Source organism: Rhinoraja longicauda, chromosome 5 (genome assembly GCF_053455715.1).
Source record: "Rhinoraja longicauda isolate Sanriku21f chromosome 5, sRhiLon1.1, whole genome shotgun sequence".
Taxonomy (NCBI): domain Eukaryota; kingdom Metazoa; phylum Chordata; class Chondrichthyes; order Rajiformes; family Arhynchobatidae; genus Rhinoraja; species Rhinoraja longicauda.
Genome location: NC_135957.1, coordinates 58,283,811 through 58,304,632, shown reverse-complemented (window position 1 = coordinate 58,304,632; position 20,822 = coordinate 58,283,811). Strand labels below are relative to the sequence as shown.

At 43.1% G+C, this 20,822-nt stretch overlaps 1 protein-coding gene across 5 annotated transcripts in view; it reads left to right on the top strand.

Moving 5' to 3' along the window:
• LOC144593677 (heparan sulfate glucosamine 3-O-sulfotransferase 5) overlaps window positions 1-19,823 on the top strand; it is a 235,454-nt gene extending 215,631 nt beyond the window's left edge. For all 5 annotated transcript variants that reach the window (XM_078399618.1, XM_078399617.1, XM_078399620.1 and 2 more), the window contains exon 3: window positions 17,751-19,823. In XM_078399618.1, coding sequence (XP_078255744.1) covers window positions 17,751-18,675 — 925 coding nt within the window. In that variant the 3' untranslated portion in view covers window positions 18,676-19,823. The remainder of the gene's footprint in view (window positions 1-17,750) is intronic.
• The last annotated feature ends 999 nt before the right edge of the window (window positions 19,824-20,822 follow it).

Sequence of the window (20,822 nt, the reverse complement as noted above, 5' to 3'; positions counted from 1 at the left end):
CTTTAGATGAAGTCCGATTATATTCAGATAGCCACTACACTAATGCTTTGAATATTATAATATTTTTCTGAATTACACCATACCAGGCATGCAAGACAGAAAGGTAGGTGAAAGGAGAGTCAAGTGCCGGTGCATTGCCATTTGTAAGCTGATACCAATGAGTGTTTTGAAAAGACTGCCAAAGGAAACTAAGTAAGACACAGAGGGCAACTCGGTGCATCTGAAAGGTCATGAAGCCTAGCATGGGCTAGCAGCAGAGGCATATCAAAGGGCTGGGTGGATACCTATGAGAGCAAAGCATCAGAGAGAGTTAGAACAATAGGAGAGAGATCCAAAACAAAGTGAAATATTGCTTTGGACTGAAGATGTAGAAATTACTAAGATGCGTATATCGTACAAATGAAAAGGGGTTGTGTGGGGGTTTGTGCAGCATTTCAAAAGCATAGACAGAATAAAATTGATGTAGATAGAGCAAAATGTGCAGGGGCAGGGATGGATGCTGTCAAATGTCAGAGATCAGTATGCTGGGTGTGTGGAATCCAAAACAGCTCGAGGAGCGAAACAAGTGGGGGGTGTTTTATTGGCAGGTGGATGAACAAAGGGTAGAGATGAAAAGGAGACAAAAGGGTGTCAGATAAGGAGAGAAGGTGCGTGAAATGTAAAGCCAGAGGAAGGGATATAGATGGAACGGGATCTGGGGGGAGGGGAAAGGGGTAGGGTTAGGTGGGATAATGGGAGAAGCAGGTGCAACTGAGCTGGGTGGGTGAATGCAGGAAAGGGAGGGGGAAGGGGGGATGTTACCTAAATTGGAGAATTCACTGTTCATGCTGTTGGGTTGTTGAAAGGGAGAAATAGTTTTACCGTGACTGTTATTTTGTGCAGGAGTGGGAGAACAGTCAAACGTGGCTCCCTTGATCAGCAATGCTGAGCCTGTCAGGCAAAAGGTCCAAAGCCTTCTGCCATATTGACATGAAGTGTATGTTAAACTGCATCTAACCTAGAAAACTTTGACGCCGAATGAGTTCAGATTATCATATTCGCTCTGACTTCCAAATATTTCAGATGGGACAAGCAGGAGTTTGCATTACTAATTAATTATAAAATTTAGAAGAGTATTGTGCTTTATCATGTATCAATACACACTGGGAATGGCTCAATTGTAATCATGTATTGTCTTTCCGCTGTGTGGTAAGCATGCAACAAAACCTTTTACTGTACCTTGATACACGTGACAATAAACTGAACTCAAACTGAACTCAAATATTCACAGCTGCATCGGTAGAAATATACTTTTGTGTATTTTAACAAATATTGTCAGTTTCGGTTATTTTTAACCGTCAGCAATTATCCTGAATCCACAGTTGGATTGACCCGATGCTGTTTACAAGAGACAAGCAAATTCAAATTGGATTGCATTTGACATTTATAGCAAGTTGTGTGAAGCCTGTAGCTTCAGAATGAACTCATTTTACTTCAATTACGGAGTACAGATGTTCTGACTGAGGGAAAATCATGGTAATGGATTTCTCAGAGCAGTATGTAGGCATGTATAAATGACGAGTCACTATAAAGAGAAATAAGTGCAAGCAATGTTAATCAATAGTATAAGAAGAGAACAGTTAGATCTTGAATAAGAAATTGATATATTTCAGTGATTGCTCCCACTGTTACTAGCAATAAATAGAAAGTTGTAATTTATGATTAGAATCAATAAATCTTTAATGAAATCCATTTCTGTAATTGTTCCGTTAGGCAGACATACTCAATAATTTAGACAGTAATTTAATGTAGTTATGGCAGCTGTGTGTCATAAACTGACACCATGTTAAGATGATTTAAAACTAATTTCTTTCATTATTACTTATATGATGAAGAAGGCTTGTTATTTTTCTGCTTCTCATATAAAGAAAGCTTTTCGTGTTTCTCCTGATCACACAGCTACGATCAGCATTGTGCTCATGAAACATTGTGGATATTGATGATGAATATCAAATACAGTAGATCCAATATATCATGTCCAGATTCTAAACCTTTATTTTAGGCAGAATATTCAAGACTTTCAAGACTTTCTCGATTTTGGAATTTGGTCCTTTCTGGAAGCTAACATATTGCAGAAGAAGAAAACTGAGATCTTGCCCCAGAAAGAATGATTATAATTTACCTCAGGCTGTACCTGCTAATTACCTAGAATTTCTGGATAGAAGGAATGGGTGAAGTTTCAGGTCAAGACCCTTCTTCTACAGGAATGTAGTTATGTCAGTACTGGACGGTTAGATCTCAATCTCACATGGTATCCAGGCGGAGTTAGCCCACTAGATACTGAATTGGCTTCATTGACGGGAGTAGAGGGTGATGGTGGAAGGTTATTTTTCAGACTCTAGGCCTGTGACAAGTGGTGTGCCTATGGAATCAGTGTTGGGCCCATTGTTGTTTGTGGTTTATATCAACGATTTAGATGAGAATGTAGAAGGCAGAATTAGTAAGTTTGCAGATGACCCTAAAGTGGGTGGTATCAAAGATAGTGAAGATGCTTGTGAAAAATTACAGCAGGTTCTTGATCAGTTGGGCAAGTGGGCTGAGGAAGGGTTAATGTAATTTATTGCAGATATGCATTAAGTAATGCATTTTGGGAAGTCAAGTTAGGGCATGGCCTACACATTGAATGCAAGGCCCTGGTGAGTGTTGTAAAGCAGAGAGATGTAGGAGTGTATTTACATAGTTCCGTGAAAGTGAAATCACAGATAGCTAAGGTGTTTAAGAAGACTTTTGGTACATTGGCCTTCTTCAGTCAGGGTATTGAGTATAGAAGTTGGAATATTAAGTTACCATTGTACATGATGTTAGTGAGACCACATTTGAAGTATTGTGTTCAGTTTTGGACACTACGATGTGAATGATGGTGTTAAGCTGGAAAGAGTGCAGAGAAGATTTACGAGGATGTTGCCACAATTTGAGGGCCTGAACTATAGGGAGAGGTTGAGCAGCCTAGGTCTTTATTCCTTGGAGCACAGGAGGATGAGGGGTGATGGTATAGAGGTGTATAAGATCATGAGAGGAATAGATTGGGTATATGCACAGTCTTTTACCCAGAGTAGGGGAATCAAGAACCAGAGGACATAGGTTTAAGTTGAGAGGGGAAAGATTTAATAGGAACTTGAGAGGCAACCTTTGCATGCAGAGAGCGGTGGGTGTATGGAATAAGTTGCTGGTGAACCCTTGCCGCCTCCCCGGCCATCTGCTGACCGGGACTACCGATGCTTCGTCCGCTTACCCAGACGCCAGCCCCCGCGGGCCTCCACCAGCGACCCTCGCCTCTCCACCGCCCACCAGCAGGCCGCAGCCGTCGTCTTACCTGAGTCCCAGGCTCAGGACCGGGCCCACAGCCTCTACAATGCAGACTTCCACCCCATGTGGTCTGACTCTGCTGGGCCCTACTGCTCCCCCCCTCCTACAGGGAACCTCAATGGGGGTTCCACTGGTTCTTCCCCATCCCCTTTTAACCAGGTGGCCCCAGCTATTCTCCACCCATATAATAGTCCTCATGCCCCCCTCTCTGAACACCTACAATCTCCGACCCCACCCTCCTCCTTAGCCGTGTGTTCACCATCCCCTCTGACCTCACCCTTTCTGATACGGAACGGTCTGTCCTCAGCAGAGGCCTCACCTTTGTTCCCCTCCGCCCCCACCTCAACGAGTTCCGGGTCCGCCACGATGTAGAGCTCTTCTTCCGACACAACCGCCTCCATGCCTTTTTCTATGGGAAGGAGTCCTCACCACCCAGTGATGACCCCTTCTCCCATCTCCACCAGACCCCATCCTTTTGGACTCCCCCAGATGGTCGTCTACCTTCTTCAGACCTTTTCACTTCCAACTGCCGGTGGGTCATCGACCGCCTTCACTTTTCCACTCCCCTTACTTACTCTAACCTCTCCCCCCCCCCTGAACGTACAGCCCTCCGCTCACTCTGCAACAATGCTGACTTGATAATCAAACCTGCCGATAAGGGAGGTGCCGTGGTAGTCTGGCGCACTGACCTTTACCGGGCTGAGGCCAAGCAACTACTCAGACACCTCCTCCTACTTATCCTTGGACCCCACAGATGAGCGCCAGACCTTAATATCACACACTATTTCTGATTTTATTACTTCCGGCTCTCTGCCCTCTAAAGCCTCCAACCTTATTGTTCCCAGGCCCCGCACGGCCTAATTTTATCTTCTCCCCAAAATCCACAAACAGAACTGTCCTGGCAGACCCATTGTTTCTGCTTGTTCATGTCCCACTGAATTAATTTCCTCGTACCTCGACTCGATCCTATCCCCGCTGGTCCAATCCGTCCCTACCAATGTCCAAGACACCTCACATGCTCTTCGTCTCTTCAACGACTTCCCTTTTCCAGGCCCCCACTCCCTCATTTTTAACATGTCCAGTCACTCAACACCTCCATCCCCCACCAGGAAGGTCTTAAAGCCCTCTGTTTTTCCTCGACCGCAGAACCAGCCAATTTCCATCTACTAACACTCTCTTCTGCCTAGCAGAGCTGGTCCTTACCCTCAACAACCTCTCTTTCGTCTCCTCCCACTTCCTCCAAATCAAAGGCGTGGCTATGGGCATGTATGGGCCCCAGCAATGCCTGCCTCTTTGTAGGGTACGTCGAACAATCACTGTTCCAGGAGTACACAAGCCCTATCCCCGAACTCTACCTCCACTACATTGATGACTGCATCGGTGCTGCCTCCTGCATCCATGCAGAACTCACTGGCTTCATCAACTTCATGACTAATTTCCATCCTGCGCTCAAATTCACTTGGACCATCTCCGACATCTCCCTACCGTTTCTGGATCTCACCGTCTCCATGACAGGAGACAAACTATTGACCGACATCTGCTACAAACCTACTGATTCCCATAGCTATCTAGACTACACTTCTTCCCACCTTGCTTCCTTTAAAGACTCTATCGCCTACTCCCAATTCCTCCGTCTACACCGCATCTGCGCCCAGGATGAGGTTTTCCACACTAGATCATAGTAGATGTCCTCATTCTTTAGGAAATAGGGGTTCCCCTCTTCCGTAACAGATGTGGCTCTCACTAGGGTCTCCTCAATATCCCGCAGCTCCGCTCTTGCTCCCCCTCCCCCCACTCACAAGGACAGAGTCTCCCTTGTCCTCACCTTCCGCTCCATCAGCTGTCGCATACAGCACATAATCCTCCAACACTTTTGCCACCTCCAACGGGATCCCACTACTGGCCACATCTTCCCATCTCCACCCCTTTCTGCTTTCCGCCGAGACCGTTCTCTCCACAACTTCCTGGTCAACTCGTCCCTTCCCTCCCAAACCACCCCCTCCCCAGGTACTTTCCCATGCAATTGCAGGAGATGCAACACTTGTCCCTTTACCTCCCTGCTCGATTCCAACCAAGGACCAAAACAGTCTTTCCCGGTGAGGCAGAGCCTCACTAGCACCTCATCCAACCTCATCTACTGTATCCGCTGTTCCAGGTGTCAACTTCTCTACATCGGCGAGACCAAGCGCAGGCTCAGCGATAGTTTCAGTTTGCCTTAACGTACCTGATCTCCCAGTTGCTCAGCACTTTAACTCACCCCCCCATTCCCAATCTGACCTTTCTTTCCTGGGGCTCCTCCCTTGTCAGAGTGAGGCCCAGCGCAAATTGGAAGAACAGCACCTCATATTTCGCTTGGGTAGCTTACGCCCCAGCGGTATGAACGTTGACTTCTCTAACTTCAAATAACCCTTGCTTTCCCTCTCTCTCCATCCCCTTCCCCTTCCCAGTTCTCCCACCAGTCTTACTGTCTCTGACTACATTCTATCTCTGTCCCCTCCCCTGACATCAGTCTGAAGAAGGGTCTTGACCCGAAACATCACCCATTCCTCCTCTCCAGAAATGCTGTCTGTCCCGCTGAGTTACACCAGCATTTTGTGTCTAAGTTGCTGGAGGAGGTAGTTGAGGCAGTTATTATAACATTTAAAAAACAATTGGACAGGAAGATGGGACTAGTGAGGATGGGGCATCTTGGTCGGCATAGGAAAATTGGGCCAAAGGGCCTGTTTCCATGCTGTATGACTATGATTTTATGACTGCATTAAAAAAAATAGATACAAGGATTGAATTGAACCTTTACCGAGTATTAGGTAATATTAAGGTACTATGGAAGAGTAAAAATAAATGGCATGTTGCAAGGCCCTGTTTGTAGTCCTATGATCACTGTTGGAAAATAATATGAATGATTTGGTTTAATGATTTGGTGCTGTAGACAAGCAAACTGGCTCAGGATCATGAACCACATCACAAATATACTGATTGATTAGTCCTTCCAAGTACACACAGGAGAAGACATGAATGTGTATCCTTGCACAAGAGGCTGCAGATGCTGGAATCTCCTGTACACAAAATAGTCTGGGTAAAATCAATTACTTTTTTATATAAAAGGGATGTAAGTATTATATGTCTACAAGGACTCAAAATATATGAATCCCAAAAGAGAGGTAGCAGTTAGTTCAACATTGTCAAAGACTAGGAAGGAGATTCATCAATCATTATTAGAGTCAAAGAGTCATAGAGTGATACAGTGTGGAAACAGGCCCTCTGGCCCAACTTGCCCACACCGGCCAACATGCCCCAGCTACACTAGTCCCACCAGCCTGCGTTTGGTCCATATTCCTCCAAACCTGTCCTATCCATATACCTGTCTAACTGTTTCTTAAATGTTGGGATGGTCCCAGCCTCAACTACCTCCTCTGGCAGATTGTTCCATATGTTAAATCAAATTCTTTACCTTCAGTCTGAATAATCACACGTGATACTGGATTAGCACATCAGATTTATTCCACCATGGGGTTGTTCCCGAGAAGATCTCCAGACACAACACTAGTGTCTGAAGAGGCCTCAACTCAGGGGAGGGGAAGAAGAACAACGTCTCCACCATTGTTTACTTTTTTATACAGAAAAAGAGAGGTGTGACAAAAAGAAATCAAGGACCAATTACACATCTAATACAATTCCCATGGTTACAGAGAAGACAAAATCATTGATACAGGTCACATGCTCAGAAACCAAACCATTAATATAAGTCACATGTTTTTAGAGAAACGCATCAATTTACCTAGAGTGGATTCAAAACTTTTCCTACTTTCACACGCACCCAAATAAGGAGTTGTTACTAAGAAAGAAACTTTCTTATTTCTATAGACGAGCAATCTCGTAGCTGCATGACCTTGCTTTACTGTTTCAATACACAGCACTCGCAGTCAGACAGAGTAGTGGGAGAGGACAATAGCCCCATCTCTTCTGTACACTCCTTATCATTCGTAAAGGGACAAACACATTCTGTTCCCAAGGATAACATTTCTGCCACAAGCATCCATCTTACTGCTTTCCACTAAAATAAGCATTCATTTTATATTAGCTAAAACAACAAAAGAAACCATCTCTACTACAACAAAATATAATATCTCTAATTGACTATATCAGCTAATAGCATAGATTCTCATTTACACTCACCACCCTTTGTGTGAAAAAGTTACCTCTCAGATTCCTATTAAATCTTTTCCCCTTCACCTTAAACCTATGTCCTCTGGTCCTCGATTCACCATCTCTGGGCAAGAGACTATGCATTTACCCAATCTATTCCTCTCCTTATTTTATACACCTATTTAAGATCACCCATCATCTTCCTGCGCTCCAAGGAATAAAGTCCCAGCCTACTCAACCTCCCCCTATAGCTCAGACCCTCAGTCCTGGCAACATTCTCATAAATCGTCTGGGTACCCTTTCCAGCACAATACTCTAAATGTGGTCTCACCAATGCCTTATACAACTGCAACATGACCTCCCAACTATGCTCAATATTCTGACTGATGAAGGCCAATGTTGCCAAAGCCTTTTTGACCACCTCATCTACCTGCGACACGACCTTCAAGGAACCATGCACCTGTACTCCTAGATCCCTCTGCTCTACAACACTCCCCAGAGCCCTACTATTCTCTGTGTAGATCCTGCCCATGTTAGATTTCCTAAAATGCAACATCTCCCATTTCTCTGTATTAAATTACTGGTGGGACCAGGCATAGACTAGACAATAGCTTCACTGAACACGTGCTTTGTCTGCCAGTGCCAGCTGGAGTTCTCGGTTACTTAATGTCCTCCTCCCATTTCCATACTAGTCTGTCCTTGGCTTCCTCTGCTGCCAGACTGAGGTCATAGACAAACTGCAAGAACCGAGCCTGTTATTCTGCTTGGATAACCCACAACCCAACAACATGGTCATTCGAATTCTCCAATTTCAGATACCCTTCCCCATCTCCCCACTTCTCATCTGACCTGCGTTTCCCACCCCTCCATACACACATTTTATCCACAACCCCTACCTCATCACCCAGTTTCTTCCTTCTTCCTCCACCTTTTCAACCTCTCAGATGATACTAAGCTGGGGGGTAGTGTGAATTGTGAGGAAGATGCAATAAGGCTGCAGGGTGACTTGGACAGGTTGTGTGAGTGGGCGGATACATGGCAGATGCAGTTTAATGTAGATAAGTGTGAGGTTATTCACTTTGGAAGTAAGAATAGAAAGGCAGATTATTATCTGAATGGTGTCAAGTTAGGAGGAGGGGGAGTTCAACGAGATCTGGGTGTCCTAGTGCATCAGTCAATGAAAGGAAGCATGCAGGTACAGCAGGCAGTGACGAAAGCCAATGGAATGTTGGCCTTCGTAACAAGAGGAGTTGAGTATAGGAGCAAAGAGGTCCTTCTACAGTTGTACCGGGCCCTGGTGAGACCGCACCTGGAGTACTGTGTGCAGTTTTGGTCTCCAAATTTGAGGAAGGATATTCTTGCTATGGAGGGCGTGCAGCGTAGGTTCACTAGGTTAATTCCCGGAATGGCGGGACTGTCGTATGTTGAAAGGCTGGAGCGATTGGGCTTGTATACACTGGAATTTAGAAGGATGAGGGGGGATCTTATTGAAACACATAAGATAATTAGGGGATTGGACACATTAGAGGCAGGAAACATGTTCCCAATGTTGGGGGAGTCCAGAACAAGGGGCCACAGTTTAAGAATAAGGGGTAGGCCATTTAGAACGGAGATGAGGAAGAACTTTTTCAGTCAGAGAGTGGTGAAGGTGTGGAATTCTCTGCCTCAGAAGGCAGTGGAGGCCAGTTCATTGGATGCTTTCAAGAGAGAGCTGGATAGAGCTCTTAAGGATAGCGGAGTGAGGGGGTATGGGGAGAAGGCAGGAACGGGGTACTGATTGAGAGTGATCAGCCATGATCGCATTGAATGGCGGTGCTGGCTCGAAGGGCTGAATGGCCTACTCCTGCACCTATTGTCTATTGTCTATTGTCATCTACTAACACTCCCTACTCCACATCCACTAATTCTCTTCCCACCTCTTTCCCCCATTCCTATCCACCCACCATTCCTCCATCTGGTTCCACATTTCGCTCTCCACATTCACATTTTAATGAGGCTCCACCTTTTGTCTTCTCTGCTTATCAGTCTGGTTTACTATCTCCACCTTTATCTTCCCCTCTATTATTATCAGATCCTCCCTATTTGGATCCACCTATCACTTTCAAGTCATGCCTCACCCCTTCACCTCTTTCCACCAGTTCTCTCCCCTCGAACCAATGAGCAGGAAGAAGGGGCCCCACGCAAACTGCTTCCTCCACAAATGCTGTCTGCCCGCTGAGCTCCTCCAGTAGTTTGTTTTGTACTCGAGATTCCAGCATCTGCAGCCTCTTGTGTCTCCCTTTTTTTTTAATCAGTATTTTCTGGTGGAATGACAACAAAGCACTTATTGAAAATGGATTTCAAAACACATAGTGACAAATCCATCCATCCTGCTGCATTAAAGATTCCACGTAAGTACTAGTGACAATGCCATCATGCTTCCATTCCAAGTTAAACACTGGAATTGATTAACGACTAAACTTGAGGAAAAAAATGATGTGTTTATACAGCACTGTTCACAACCTTGAAACATCACAAACAGCCAATGAAAAATCTTTGAAATGTCACCACTGCCAAGGCAAAAAATGATAAATAGCAGCCATGTAGATTGAAAAGGAAAAGGTCCTACTTCTGTAACTGCTCTGAATCTTTGAGTCCATAATTTTAACATTAATCCTGATGTCAGGATTTGACACATTTCAGAGCCGGTTAATAAAGTTGATAATTTGGGAACAGGAAAAATACAACTAAAAGATAACAAATAATATATAATTATTTAAAGTGGAATATTGGTGGACTATAAGTATTGGGCGGAGACCGACAGAACTTTTGGATGAGGCAGGGGAGGGGGAGGGGGAGGGGGGGGGGGGGTGGTTCATTACTATTTCCCTGTTACATCAATGGGATGCATTCAGAACTTCAAAACCAAGTGTTCAAAGTTGCAGAATAAATCAAACTAGATAATACCATCTGCAACTTTGATTATTTTGCATTGAACTTAAAATTTGAATATGAGTTCAACAAGGAATATTTGTGGGTCAACTGTGTAAGATGCAATTTAATTCAGACATGTGCTGTACATTGAAGAAAGAATCAACACAACTATTTACAGTGAGAGGTTGCAACGTTAAAATTTAAATGAATCTAGGAGTTTTCATTTCATTAAGCACTTGATTCTTCAGCTGGAAATCAGATATTAGATGGTACATAGCATGGGATAAGGAGCTATCCATTTGTTGCTGAGATGTGGAAGTTTCCAAGTTATACATTTTTGGAATTTTCTACCTGGTTGGCACTGGATATTCAGTCCTTTAGAATATATTTTGGATAATAAATAATTCAATGAAAAACTAAATCGAATGGATAAATGGAGATAAATAGTTATCGTTCTATTAAAAGACGGGTTAAAAGATGGACTTTGTAGACCATGTTAAATACTACTGGTTATCTCTTGAGTTTTAATGATCTCAAAATACCGAAGAGTAAAATGAAAAAGCTATCGGTATTTTATCAGATTACACGCAACTGAGACAAAGAAACAACCAATAATGCTAAGTGGTTACTAGCACAACAAAGATACAACAGGACAGTTTAAGCTAGAGACTGTTCACAAATCTTATGCTGAAAGGCATAGATAGAGTGGATGTGGATAGGATGTTTCCATGGTCTATGATCAGAAGTCAGAGCCTCAGAATTAAAGGGCGCTCTTTTAGAAAGGGGGTGAGGAGGAACTTCTTTAGTCAGAGGGTAGTTAATCTGTGGAACTCATTGCCACAGAGGTTCTGTGGAGGCCATGTCAGTGGATATTTTCAAGGCAGAGATAGGTAAATTCTTGATTAGAACGGATGTCAAGGGTTATGGGGAAAAGGCAGGAAAATGGGATTAAGAGGCAGAGGTCAGCCATGATTGAATGGCGGAGTAGACTCGATGGGCCGAATGGCCTAATTCTACTCCTATAACTTGTGAAAATACCGGTCCTATTTTATTCAAGCAACAAAAGAGGAACTGGTGGTGGAACACGTGAGTAATGATGCTGAGAACTGTATCCTGCCCTCTGTCTCTTTCCATTTGTTCTATATATTGTACTTGAATTTGGCTAAATTATATTAAAAGATAGTATTATCTGATCTGATTGGTTAGTAAGCAAAGCAAAGCTTCGCACTGTACCACGGTACATGTTACAATAGTAAACCTAAACCTAAACCTAAATCTAAAGAGGCAGTTATAAGCACAAATGGTGTGGCAAGGAGCTTTTGGGACTAATGGTTTCCCCCAACTCTGTTTCTAACACAAAATAAAGTTGAAAGTAAAATTTTAATTCATTGGCAGGAATTAGGCAAAGAGGCATCTGGATTTGTGCAGCAAATATATTGGTTCAGACAGAAGAAAGAGGCACCTTAATACCTGTATATTTATGCAACGTTGTTCATTAAGTCAACATCAAAACATTAGCAGTCCACAGAACTGCAGCGATTTAGTTATAAGCCTACGTCCACTCAGTTATTCAGATATCTGCAGGAAGCCTTTCTTCTCAGAAGGCACAGTATTTCCTCTGATATTTAAATTCAGATTTAATGAGCTGAAAATTTTCTATATTAACATTCTTGTTTGACAATCCTTCAGCTTCCGTGTTAACCGCAGGATTTCCTCAATCTTTTTAACTTCTAGTATTTCCAAACAATTGCTGAAAATAAAAGGAGGAATGCCCAGTATCTGGATACTTGAATGCAGTTGGATAAATTCAGAATATGATTAATATTTTTCAAAGTTAACATTCATTTAAGAACGGTCTCGACCCAAAACGTCACCCATTCCTTCTCTCCTGAGATGCTGCCTGACCTGCTGAGTTACTCCAGCATTTTGTGAATAAATACCTTCGATTTGTACCAGCATCTGCAGTTATTTTCTTACACTATTCATTTTGAGTGATTATTTCAGCATTGAATATGTTTCCTCATGGTTGTTGGGTGTCTATGTATCTTTTGTTATCCTCAATAAGCTACCTATTTACCTGACAGCTAATTTTCAAGCTTGAGGCATTTGCCCTTGGTCACGGTTTACTTGCCTCATCAGACTAATTACAACATTTCTGCCCAAAGTCAGCTATTTATCTCCAGGTTGCAAAGCACTGGCAACCCTTTGAAATATATGAGAAGTGGTTTGAACGTTAGGGAGATAGTGGACAGGTAATGGAAGAGATGCACCAGTCCCTGGCAGCTTGAAATCCTACCCACTTGGAGACCTGAATCTCATTAGCAAGCTATAAAAGCAAAATGCTTGGTCAGCTATAGTTTGCTAGTTTGGGTAGGGTGATTGATCAATCCCCATCCTGGGACAGGAAATGAAACCCTGGGTGAAAATTTCAACCAGAAAGCAGCCAGCCATTTTGTTTCACTGAAGCCCAGAGAGACCCCCTGCTCCTCTAGCCCCCGCCAAAAAAGAAAACACCGAGCCTCTAGTGGTCCCTCCAACAACTGCTGGTTGGGCAGCTCAACCCTGCTGAAATGAGCAAACTGTGTGTGGTGCACGTTCCAACTGTTCACAGTGGGAAAGTGCTGGAGAGTCATGATGCACATATCAGAGGTAGCTTTTCATCTGAAATGGGTAGTCACTCAGACCAGAAGTCAGGATGATGGAAGCTGAATTAGCGGTACAAATGGGGCATTAAGTGACCGTTGCTGTTTATGTTAATTGTAGTGAGTTAAAATCAGCACTCTGTGTTTTATGGATACATACACAGATGAAGTAGTGACCATGCAAAAATGCATTTAACTGCCTCAGTCAATAAGTCAATATTCTGTGCCAATTCTTTATTACATTGATTTCAGACTCCACTTTTCTATGACCTTATATTCCTTGTTTACAGGTACTGGGGGATAACCGCTAAGAAATGATAGTGCTGACATGATCTTAAAGTTGAAATACTTCTGTTTGCCCTTTGAAGTTCAATTGATACATAAGTAATCCTCATTTGCAGAACTGGCAGAGAAACAAGCATGGGCTGAATGTTAATATGCAGATCAGTAAAAACATTCTGCTCCATTTATGTTGCAAATTACTCTATTTTCAGAAAATTCATATCAAAACTACTGGTATTAAATTAAAATTAATATTAAAATATTATTAAGTATGCATGCTCGCCAGCTTCTGGAAATTTGAAAATAAATAATTTACTACAAGAGTATTATATATTAGACAGTCCATTTTCTCTATATTATCTTGGCCATCACTTCTGTTTGAATTCTGCATATCATTCATTTTGGTTGAAGTGAACGGTCTGTAGGAGCTATTATTTTTGCAAAGCTGCTGGCATTCCAGTGTGAAAATAACGTGCTTATCCTGACACATGATATACATATTTTCCCTCAAGGTTGCGTGACCCAGATGGACGATCATCCTGACAGTAAGACGGTTGGGATACTTTTCACTCACAGATAAGCATACATGAGAGATTTTCAAGTATTTTCACCCTGATACGTTTCACACCATTGTCCACAAGCTTCAACTGGCACATGTGCACACACAAATTGGAGCCTTGACTTGAAAGACTTGCAGTGCCCCGGCATGAGCTTTTGTTTGGACACCGAGTCCCTGGACAGACTGTAATTTTAATAAGAAGATACAGAGCACTGCAGTAGCTCAGCAGGTCAAGAAGCATCTCAGGAGAACTTGGATAGGCATCGTTTTAGGTTGCGCCCCCCTTCTTCAGACATTATGGGAGGGACAAAAGCTGGAAGAGAGGAGGTGCAGGACAAAGCCTGGCAGATAATAAGCCAACGCAGGTGAGGAAGGTATTTGAGAGGCATACGGTTAGACAAAGACCTGATATAGAAAGACAGAAGGTGTGTGACAAAAGGATAGAAGAGCTGCCAATTATGAAGTTAGAAGAAGGAATGTAGGTGGAAGGGGAGGGGGAGGGGGAGGGGGAGGGGGAGGGGGAGGGGGAGGGGAGGGGGAGGGGGAGGGGGAGGGGGAGGGGGAGTGGAGTAAAGGGTGCAAGGCCATGTATGACGATGGAGAGGGGGGGGGGGGTGAAGGGGGGGGGGGTTAATAAATTACTGGAAATTCCAGATCAAACTCACAGTGATCTCAGGTATTGTTGGGAAGTGAATTTCTACCCATTTCCAGCAATAATCAAAAGGTAAGTAACCCATTTTGTTAGCTTACCATGCAGGCATGAAGATGACATGATCTTCAGTGAACAGATAAAGGCAGAAATTTGTCTTCAGACACATGTGCTAGATGATTGATATGGTAGTGTACGTGGGTTGTAGTCTGCTTATAAAATTCACTTCCATTGAAATGGATGACTTCAATGGTTCCATGGTTCAACGGTTTATTTGCCAAGGTACAGTGAAATACATTTTTTGCATGCAGCTCAGCAAGATTATTTCCATGCAAAAGCACCATCCCCCGGTTAACACAGAATGTACAGAACAGCCCACTGAGTCTAGATGCAAGAGGCACCATTTTTGTCCCAATTTACAATCCCAGCTACTGATGGCCACAAAGGCCCTTTGCATCTATCGCCTCCATTCCGGTCATCCCGTGACCCATCGTCCCTCTCCTTTCGTGGCCCTCTTCAGCACTTGTTCCCTGGGGGCGCAACCCGCAGCCAGCCTTGAGGGCACAGAAGATAAGACTCCTCGGTTTTTCTTACCGAATCCTTTGTCCAGCGTCCACCGCCATCACCGACCCCTCCACCTCCTTTCTGCTTCCCGGTCATAAGGTCATGTGATAGGAGTAGAATTAGGCCATTTAGCTCATCAAGTCCACTCCGCCATTCAATCATGCCTGATCTATCTCTCCCTCCGAACCCCATTCTCCTGCCTTTTCCCCATAACCTCTGACACCCGTACTAATCAAGAATCTAATTATCTCTGCCTTAAAAATATCCACTGACTTTGCCTCCACAGCCTTTTGTGGCAAAGAATTCCACAGATTCACCACTCTCTGACTGAAGAAATTTCTCGTTATTTCCTTCCGAAAAGAACATCCTGTAATTCTGAGGCTATGACCTCTAGTCCCAGACTCTCCCACTAATGAAAATATCCTCTCCGCATCCACTCTATCCAAGCCTTTCACTATTCTGTATGTTTCAATTAGGTCCCCCCTCATTCTTCTAAACTCCAGCGAGTACAGGCCCAGTGCCGACAAATGCACAATATAGATTAACCTACTAATTCCTGGGATCATTCTTGTGAACCTCCTCTGGACGCTCTCCGGAGTCAGCACATCCTTCCTCAGATATGGGGCCCACAATTGGCCCACGGGGATGAGCAGGGGCCAGGCTCTGTGGCTTTCCGCTCTGGGCATTGTTCGTTGTTCCACGGTGGGCGAGCCAGGCCTGCTGTTGGGTCGGCTCGACGGGAGACCTTCTCCCTCGTACTGGCCCTTTGTCTCCAATTCCCGGTCTTCAGGGTGGGCAGGAGATGAGCCTCAGACCCACTCCAAGCGGCTCCTCCGGATCCGCGGCAGGCAAGCCAGCACCACTGGGAGCTTCAATCACTACAGTGTCGTATGTAGAGCCCTGATGAAATGCCATCAATCTGAAATGTTTACAGCGTTTCTCCTTCTACAGATGCTGCCAGATTGCCTAAGTATTTCAAATATTTTCTAGTTTGATATTGGAAATAACACTGGGAATATTAACATTCAATCGAGCGTGAGGGGAAATTGACAACGTGTCAGCAAGCATTTTGGAACTTGTCAATTTCTAGTTTCTATTATCGAGAGGCAAGATACAGGCGACTCATTCATCCGAAGAGATGAATTGCAAATTAATATTTGAAAGAAGTTGGTGGCCCTTTGATTTAATTTGTTTTATCGCTTTAGTTATGGATTGCCTCCGATTTCCCACGGTTTACAAAACCAAGCAACTGAACTGAGTAGAGGGAAACTTTCCATAAAGATAAGATTTTTCACTCCACTGCTTCTGAGTCAAGAGGATCAGAAATGATTTACCTTCTCTTCAGCAATTCATCTGTCAGACCAACCAGGGACAAACTCTTCCAGGAGCAGACACTGTCCAGAAGATTGGATAACCCTCCACTGGAGTAAAGGATCAAAGCACCTCATCAAATAGCTTCCTCCCTGCCTCTGGTTCACAGATGAGTCCGTCTGATTTTAGCCCTTTAAAGTTCTCCCCACCCAGTCTTCTTCCTTCACCTCTTAGCTACATAACCCACAGTGATAAACAATTTTGCCAATGTCTGACTTTGCTTCTAACAAAGTCATAGATTCATACAATGTGGAAACAGGCCCTTTGGCCCAACTTGCCACACTGACCAACATGTCCCATCTACACTAGTCTCACCTGCCTGCTTTTGTCCCATATCCTTCCAAACCTGTCCTGCCCATGTACCTGTCAAATTGTTTATTAAACCCTGCCTCAACTATCTCTGGCAGCTCTTTCCACACACACCCACCACCCTTTGTGTGAAAAAGTTACTCCTCAGATTCCTATTAAATCTTTCCCCCTTCACCTTGAAGCTATGTCCTCTGGCTCTCAGTTTCTGTTTAGTTTATTGTCATCTGTACCGAGGTACAGTGAAAAGCTTTTGTTGTGTGCTAACCAGCCAGCAGAAAGACAAGACATGATTATGATCGAGCCATTCAGTCCACAAAATTCCCACAGGGTACTTGATTCTCCTACTCAGGGCATGAGACTCTGTGCATCTACCCAATTTATTCCTCTCATGATTTTATATACATCTACACAAAATGTACACATTATTAAATAGTATTGAAAGGAATTTTATTTGTGTTTCTTGGACAGTTTTATGTTTTTGGTGTTACAGCTATTTAATAAGGAAAAATCAAAAGAGAATTTCAATCAAGGGAAGGTTTTCGCTTTTGCTGATTGATGAATTATACGCTTTCAGTAACTGTAAGAATGGGATAAAATATTTTAAAATTAATATATTTGTTTATGTGTATCCTTTTACCAACCAAATGTCATCACCGGATGATTACTTGGTTGATCAAGGGGTTATGAGGAGAAAGTGGGAGAATAGGGTTGAGAGGGAAAGATAGATCAGCAATGATTGAATGATGGAGTAGACGATGAGCCAAATGGCATAAGACTGGGTGGGAATTATGAACTTATGTACACAAATGTATTGACAGCATTCCTTCTCTCCCGAGATGCTGCCTGACCTGCTGAGTTACTCCAGCATTTTGTGAATAAATCGATTTGTACCAGCATCTGCAGTTATTTTCTTATACTATATGTATTGACAGCAAATCTGATCTCACTGGCTTTGCTTGCTTTATTGCAGACTCCAGCCCGCATGTCCCTTAGAAGGTCAGTTTGGGGACCAAGACCAAATAATGCTTCGTGCTCTTCAGTACAAGCGAGGCCTGACGTATGACTTGCACAGAGGTAACACGACAAAGGAGCAAATCAGACTGCATAACATGGTGCAACAGCTTCCACAGGCCATCATTATTGGTGTCCGCAAGGGTGGAACTCGTGCACTACTGGAGATGCTCAACTTGCACCCGGCAGTGGTCAAAGCATCACAAGAAATCCATTTTTTTGACAATGATGGAAACTATGCTAAAGGTATCGAATGGTACAGGAAGAAAATGCCCTTTTCCTACCCTTACCAGATTACCATTGAGAAAAGCCCAGCGTACTTCATCACTGAGGAAGTCCCCGAAAGGATCTACAAGATGAACTCCTCCATCAAACTGCTGATCATTGTGCGAGAGCCAACAACTCGGGCCATATCAGATTACACACAGGTGCTGGAGGGGAAGGAAAGAAAGAATAAGACGTACTACAAATTTGAAAAGCTTGCAATCGACCCCACTACTTGTGAGGTGAACACAAAATACAAGGCTGTGAGAACTAGTATATATACAAAACACCTGGAGAGGTGGCTCAAGTACTTCCCCATTGAACAGTTTCACATTGTGGATGGCGATCGCCTCATAACGGAGCCATTACCTGAACTCCAATTGGTGGAGAATTTTCTGAATCTAACGCCCAGGATAAGCCAGTACAACTTGTACTTTAATGCCACGAGAGGCTTCTATTGTCTACGCTTCAACATTGTATTTAATAAGTGTCTGGCAGGAAGCAAGGGTCGGATACACCCTGAAGTGGACTCTTTGGTCATCAATAAACTGCACAAGTTTTTTCATCCATTCAATCAGAAGTTTTATCAGATTACTGGGAGGGCATTTAGTTGGCCATGAAAATGAGTCTTGCAACACTGGGTGTTGATGTAAGGCAAATAGGGTAACAGTAGTCAAACTTTCTAACAAATAGGGTGATGTGCAGCTGATGATGTAAGAATTTGTTATCAATAAGACACATGGAGAAAATGGTGTTTAGGATTTTATATTTTCTTCCATTTGACCATTTTGCTAATAGGTCAATGTGAGTGTAAAGCGGAGATCACTGTTTTATAATCATAACATACTTTTTTTCTTATAAATGTGGCAAAGGGGAAAAAATGGATTATTAGGCTTATTTTTTTGAAATCTCTTGCTAAATTGAACAGGTAGTAATAAATAGACAATTACCTACTTTGACACAGATACCGCTGTCTTTTAATCTGCGCGTGTTTTGTTTGTCACTGTCCAATTTGAGAGAAGACAGAACAGTTTTCCAATGAGGAGCCTGGATATTTGTCAAATATAAAATCTGCATCTAACTTCCTGTGCCTCATTGTGCAAAGGCATTGAGAATACTTACATTTTTATTGTATCTGCAAAAACAAAGCAAACTTTGCAACCCTTAGGTCATGATTTCATCAATAGCCTTCCCCCAATTCTATCCCTGATATGGGGATAGAAAAAGATGACAACTTTGTTCACAACACAAAGTGAAACTCTAAATTCAGTGACAGGATCTGACAGGTTACTTGTATTTGTTATTGTTTGGCCTGTGTATGTTTCAGTGAGGAGAGGGCTCCTCGTGTAGCTTTTGGTAGTACAATCACTAGTGCATGCTGTGAAGTTTCTCACTACATTTTTCTCCAACGTTGGCAAATTGTAGTGACATATTGTCATTTTGAAGTTATTACAGTTGCACTGTACAGATCTAACACATTTGACATTGAAGTAAATGTGCTGCCATTTACTCTTATAGGGGAAAATAGATAACATTTTGGAAATACTCAGCTGGTCAGGCCACATCTGTGGGAACAGAAACAGAGTTAACGCATCAGGCAGAGGGCAGCAGAAGTGTCAAGGATATAAGAGAGAAGGGAATGGGCCAGGGAAAAAAGAACCATACCAAGGTCGGATAAATTATATTCGCTGAGGCAAAGACAAGCTGAAACAATGAAAGACCACGGCAATCAAGCTTGTGAGTTTTGGGCAGGAGATAGAAGCAGGCTGTGGGCGGGAGGGGAGTGGGGGGAGGTGGGGGGGGGGGGGGAGGAGTGGCTGAGACACTGTAAGATTAGAATCTGTGGAGGGAAGATTTCCTGAGGAATTGAGGTCCATAATGTTCTGGGAGACCATAACCTGATGTTCATTACCGAGGTCATGATCCATAGGGGAAGAGTGACGAAGCGTCTGGGAGCTGGCGTATGTTCTCTGTGAAATAGAGGTCAGTTTGCCAGACCGCAACAGCAACGCCCTTGTCAGTGGGTTTGATGAATAATATTGGGGTTGGTGTTTAGTGACTGGAGTGCTGCAAGTTTAAAAGGGGGTGGGTTAGAGCGCAATAAAATTCTTAGGGATAGTGCTGACAAGAAATACTTAAAAATATAAATAACTGGATTCATTAGACTTGCTAAGCCATAAACAACCTTCAGTTTATTCATGATTTTCAAGGTTTAAATGAATTATTTTCCCAGGTCAATTTTTTATATATTCGCATCAAGGGCCACCATAGTTTGAAGAAGTTGCCACAAACACAAGTTACAAAATGTAAATTTAATCTTTGGACTTGTCAATGTTTATTGTGAAAGAAGTAGAATGAAGCATATTGCAGACTGTGTTGTGTTGTTCTACAGTTTAATTCTGTAAAACACACTTCCAGCCAAATTTTAGTTGTCAAATGTAATAGTAAGTCTAACCTCTTGGATTCGGTGTTGGTAAATCTGTTGGGGTGGAGTGCTTCAAACATTGACATTTATATTTTAGTTAGCAAAATATATTTTCATTATTTAATCATTTCAAATAAACCTAGTTACATTTTTGATTAAAGATAATTAAGTTGGGGGTATACACGCCAGAATTCCTTTCCACCCCGTGCAGAAACATGTGCCTGCTTGACTAGAGGGCAGATGGTGTGGTTGGAATTGGGGGTAAGAGTTGAAGGATGGAGAGTGAGTATGGTCGAATTTGCTAAATTATGTTCAACAATTGCTTAACCAGCTCACATTTAC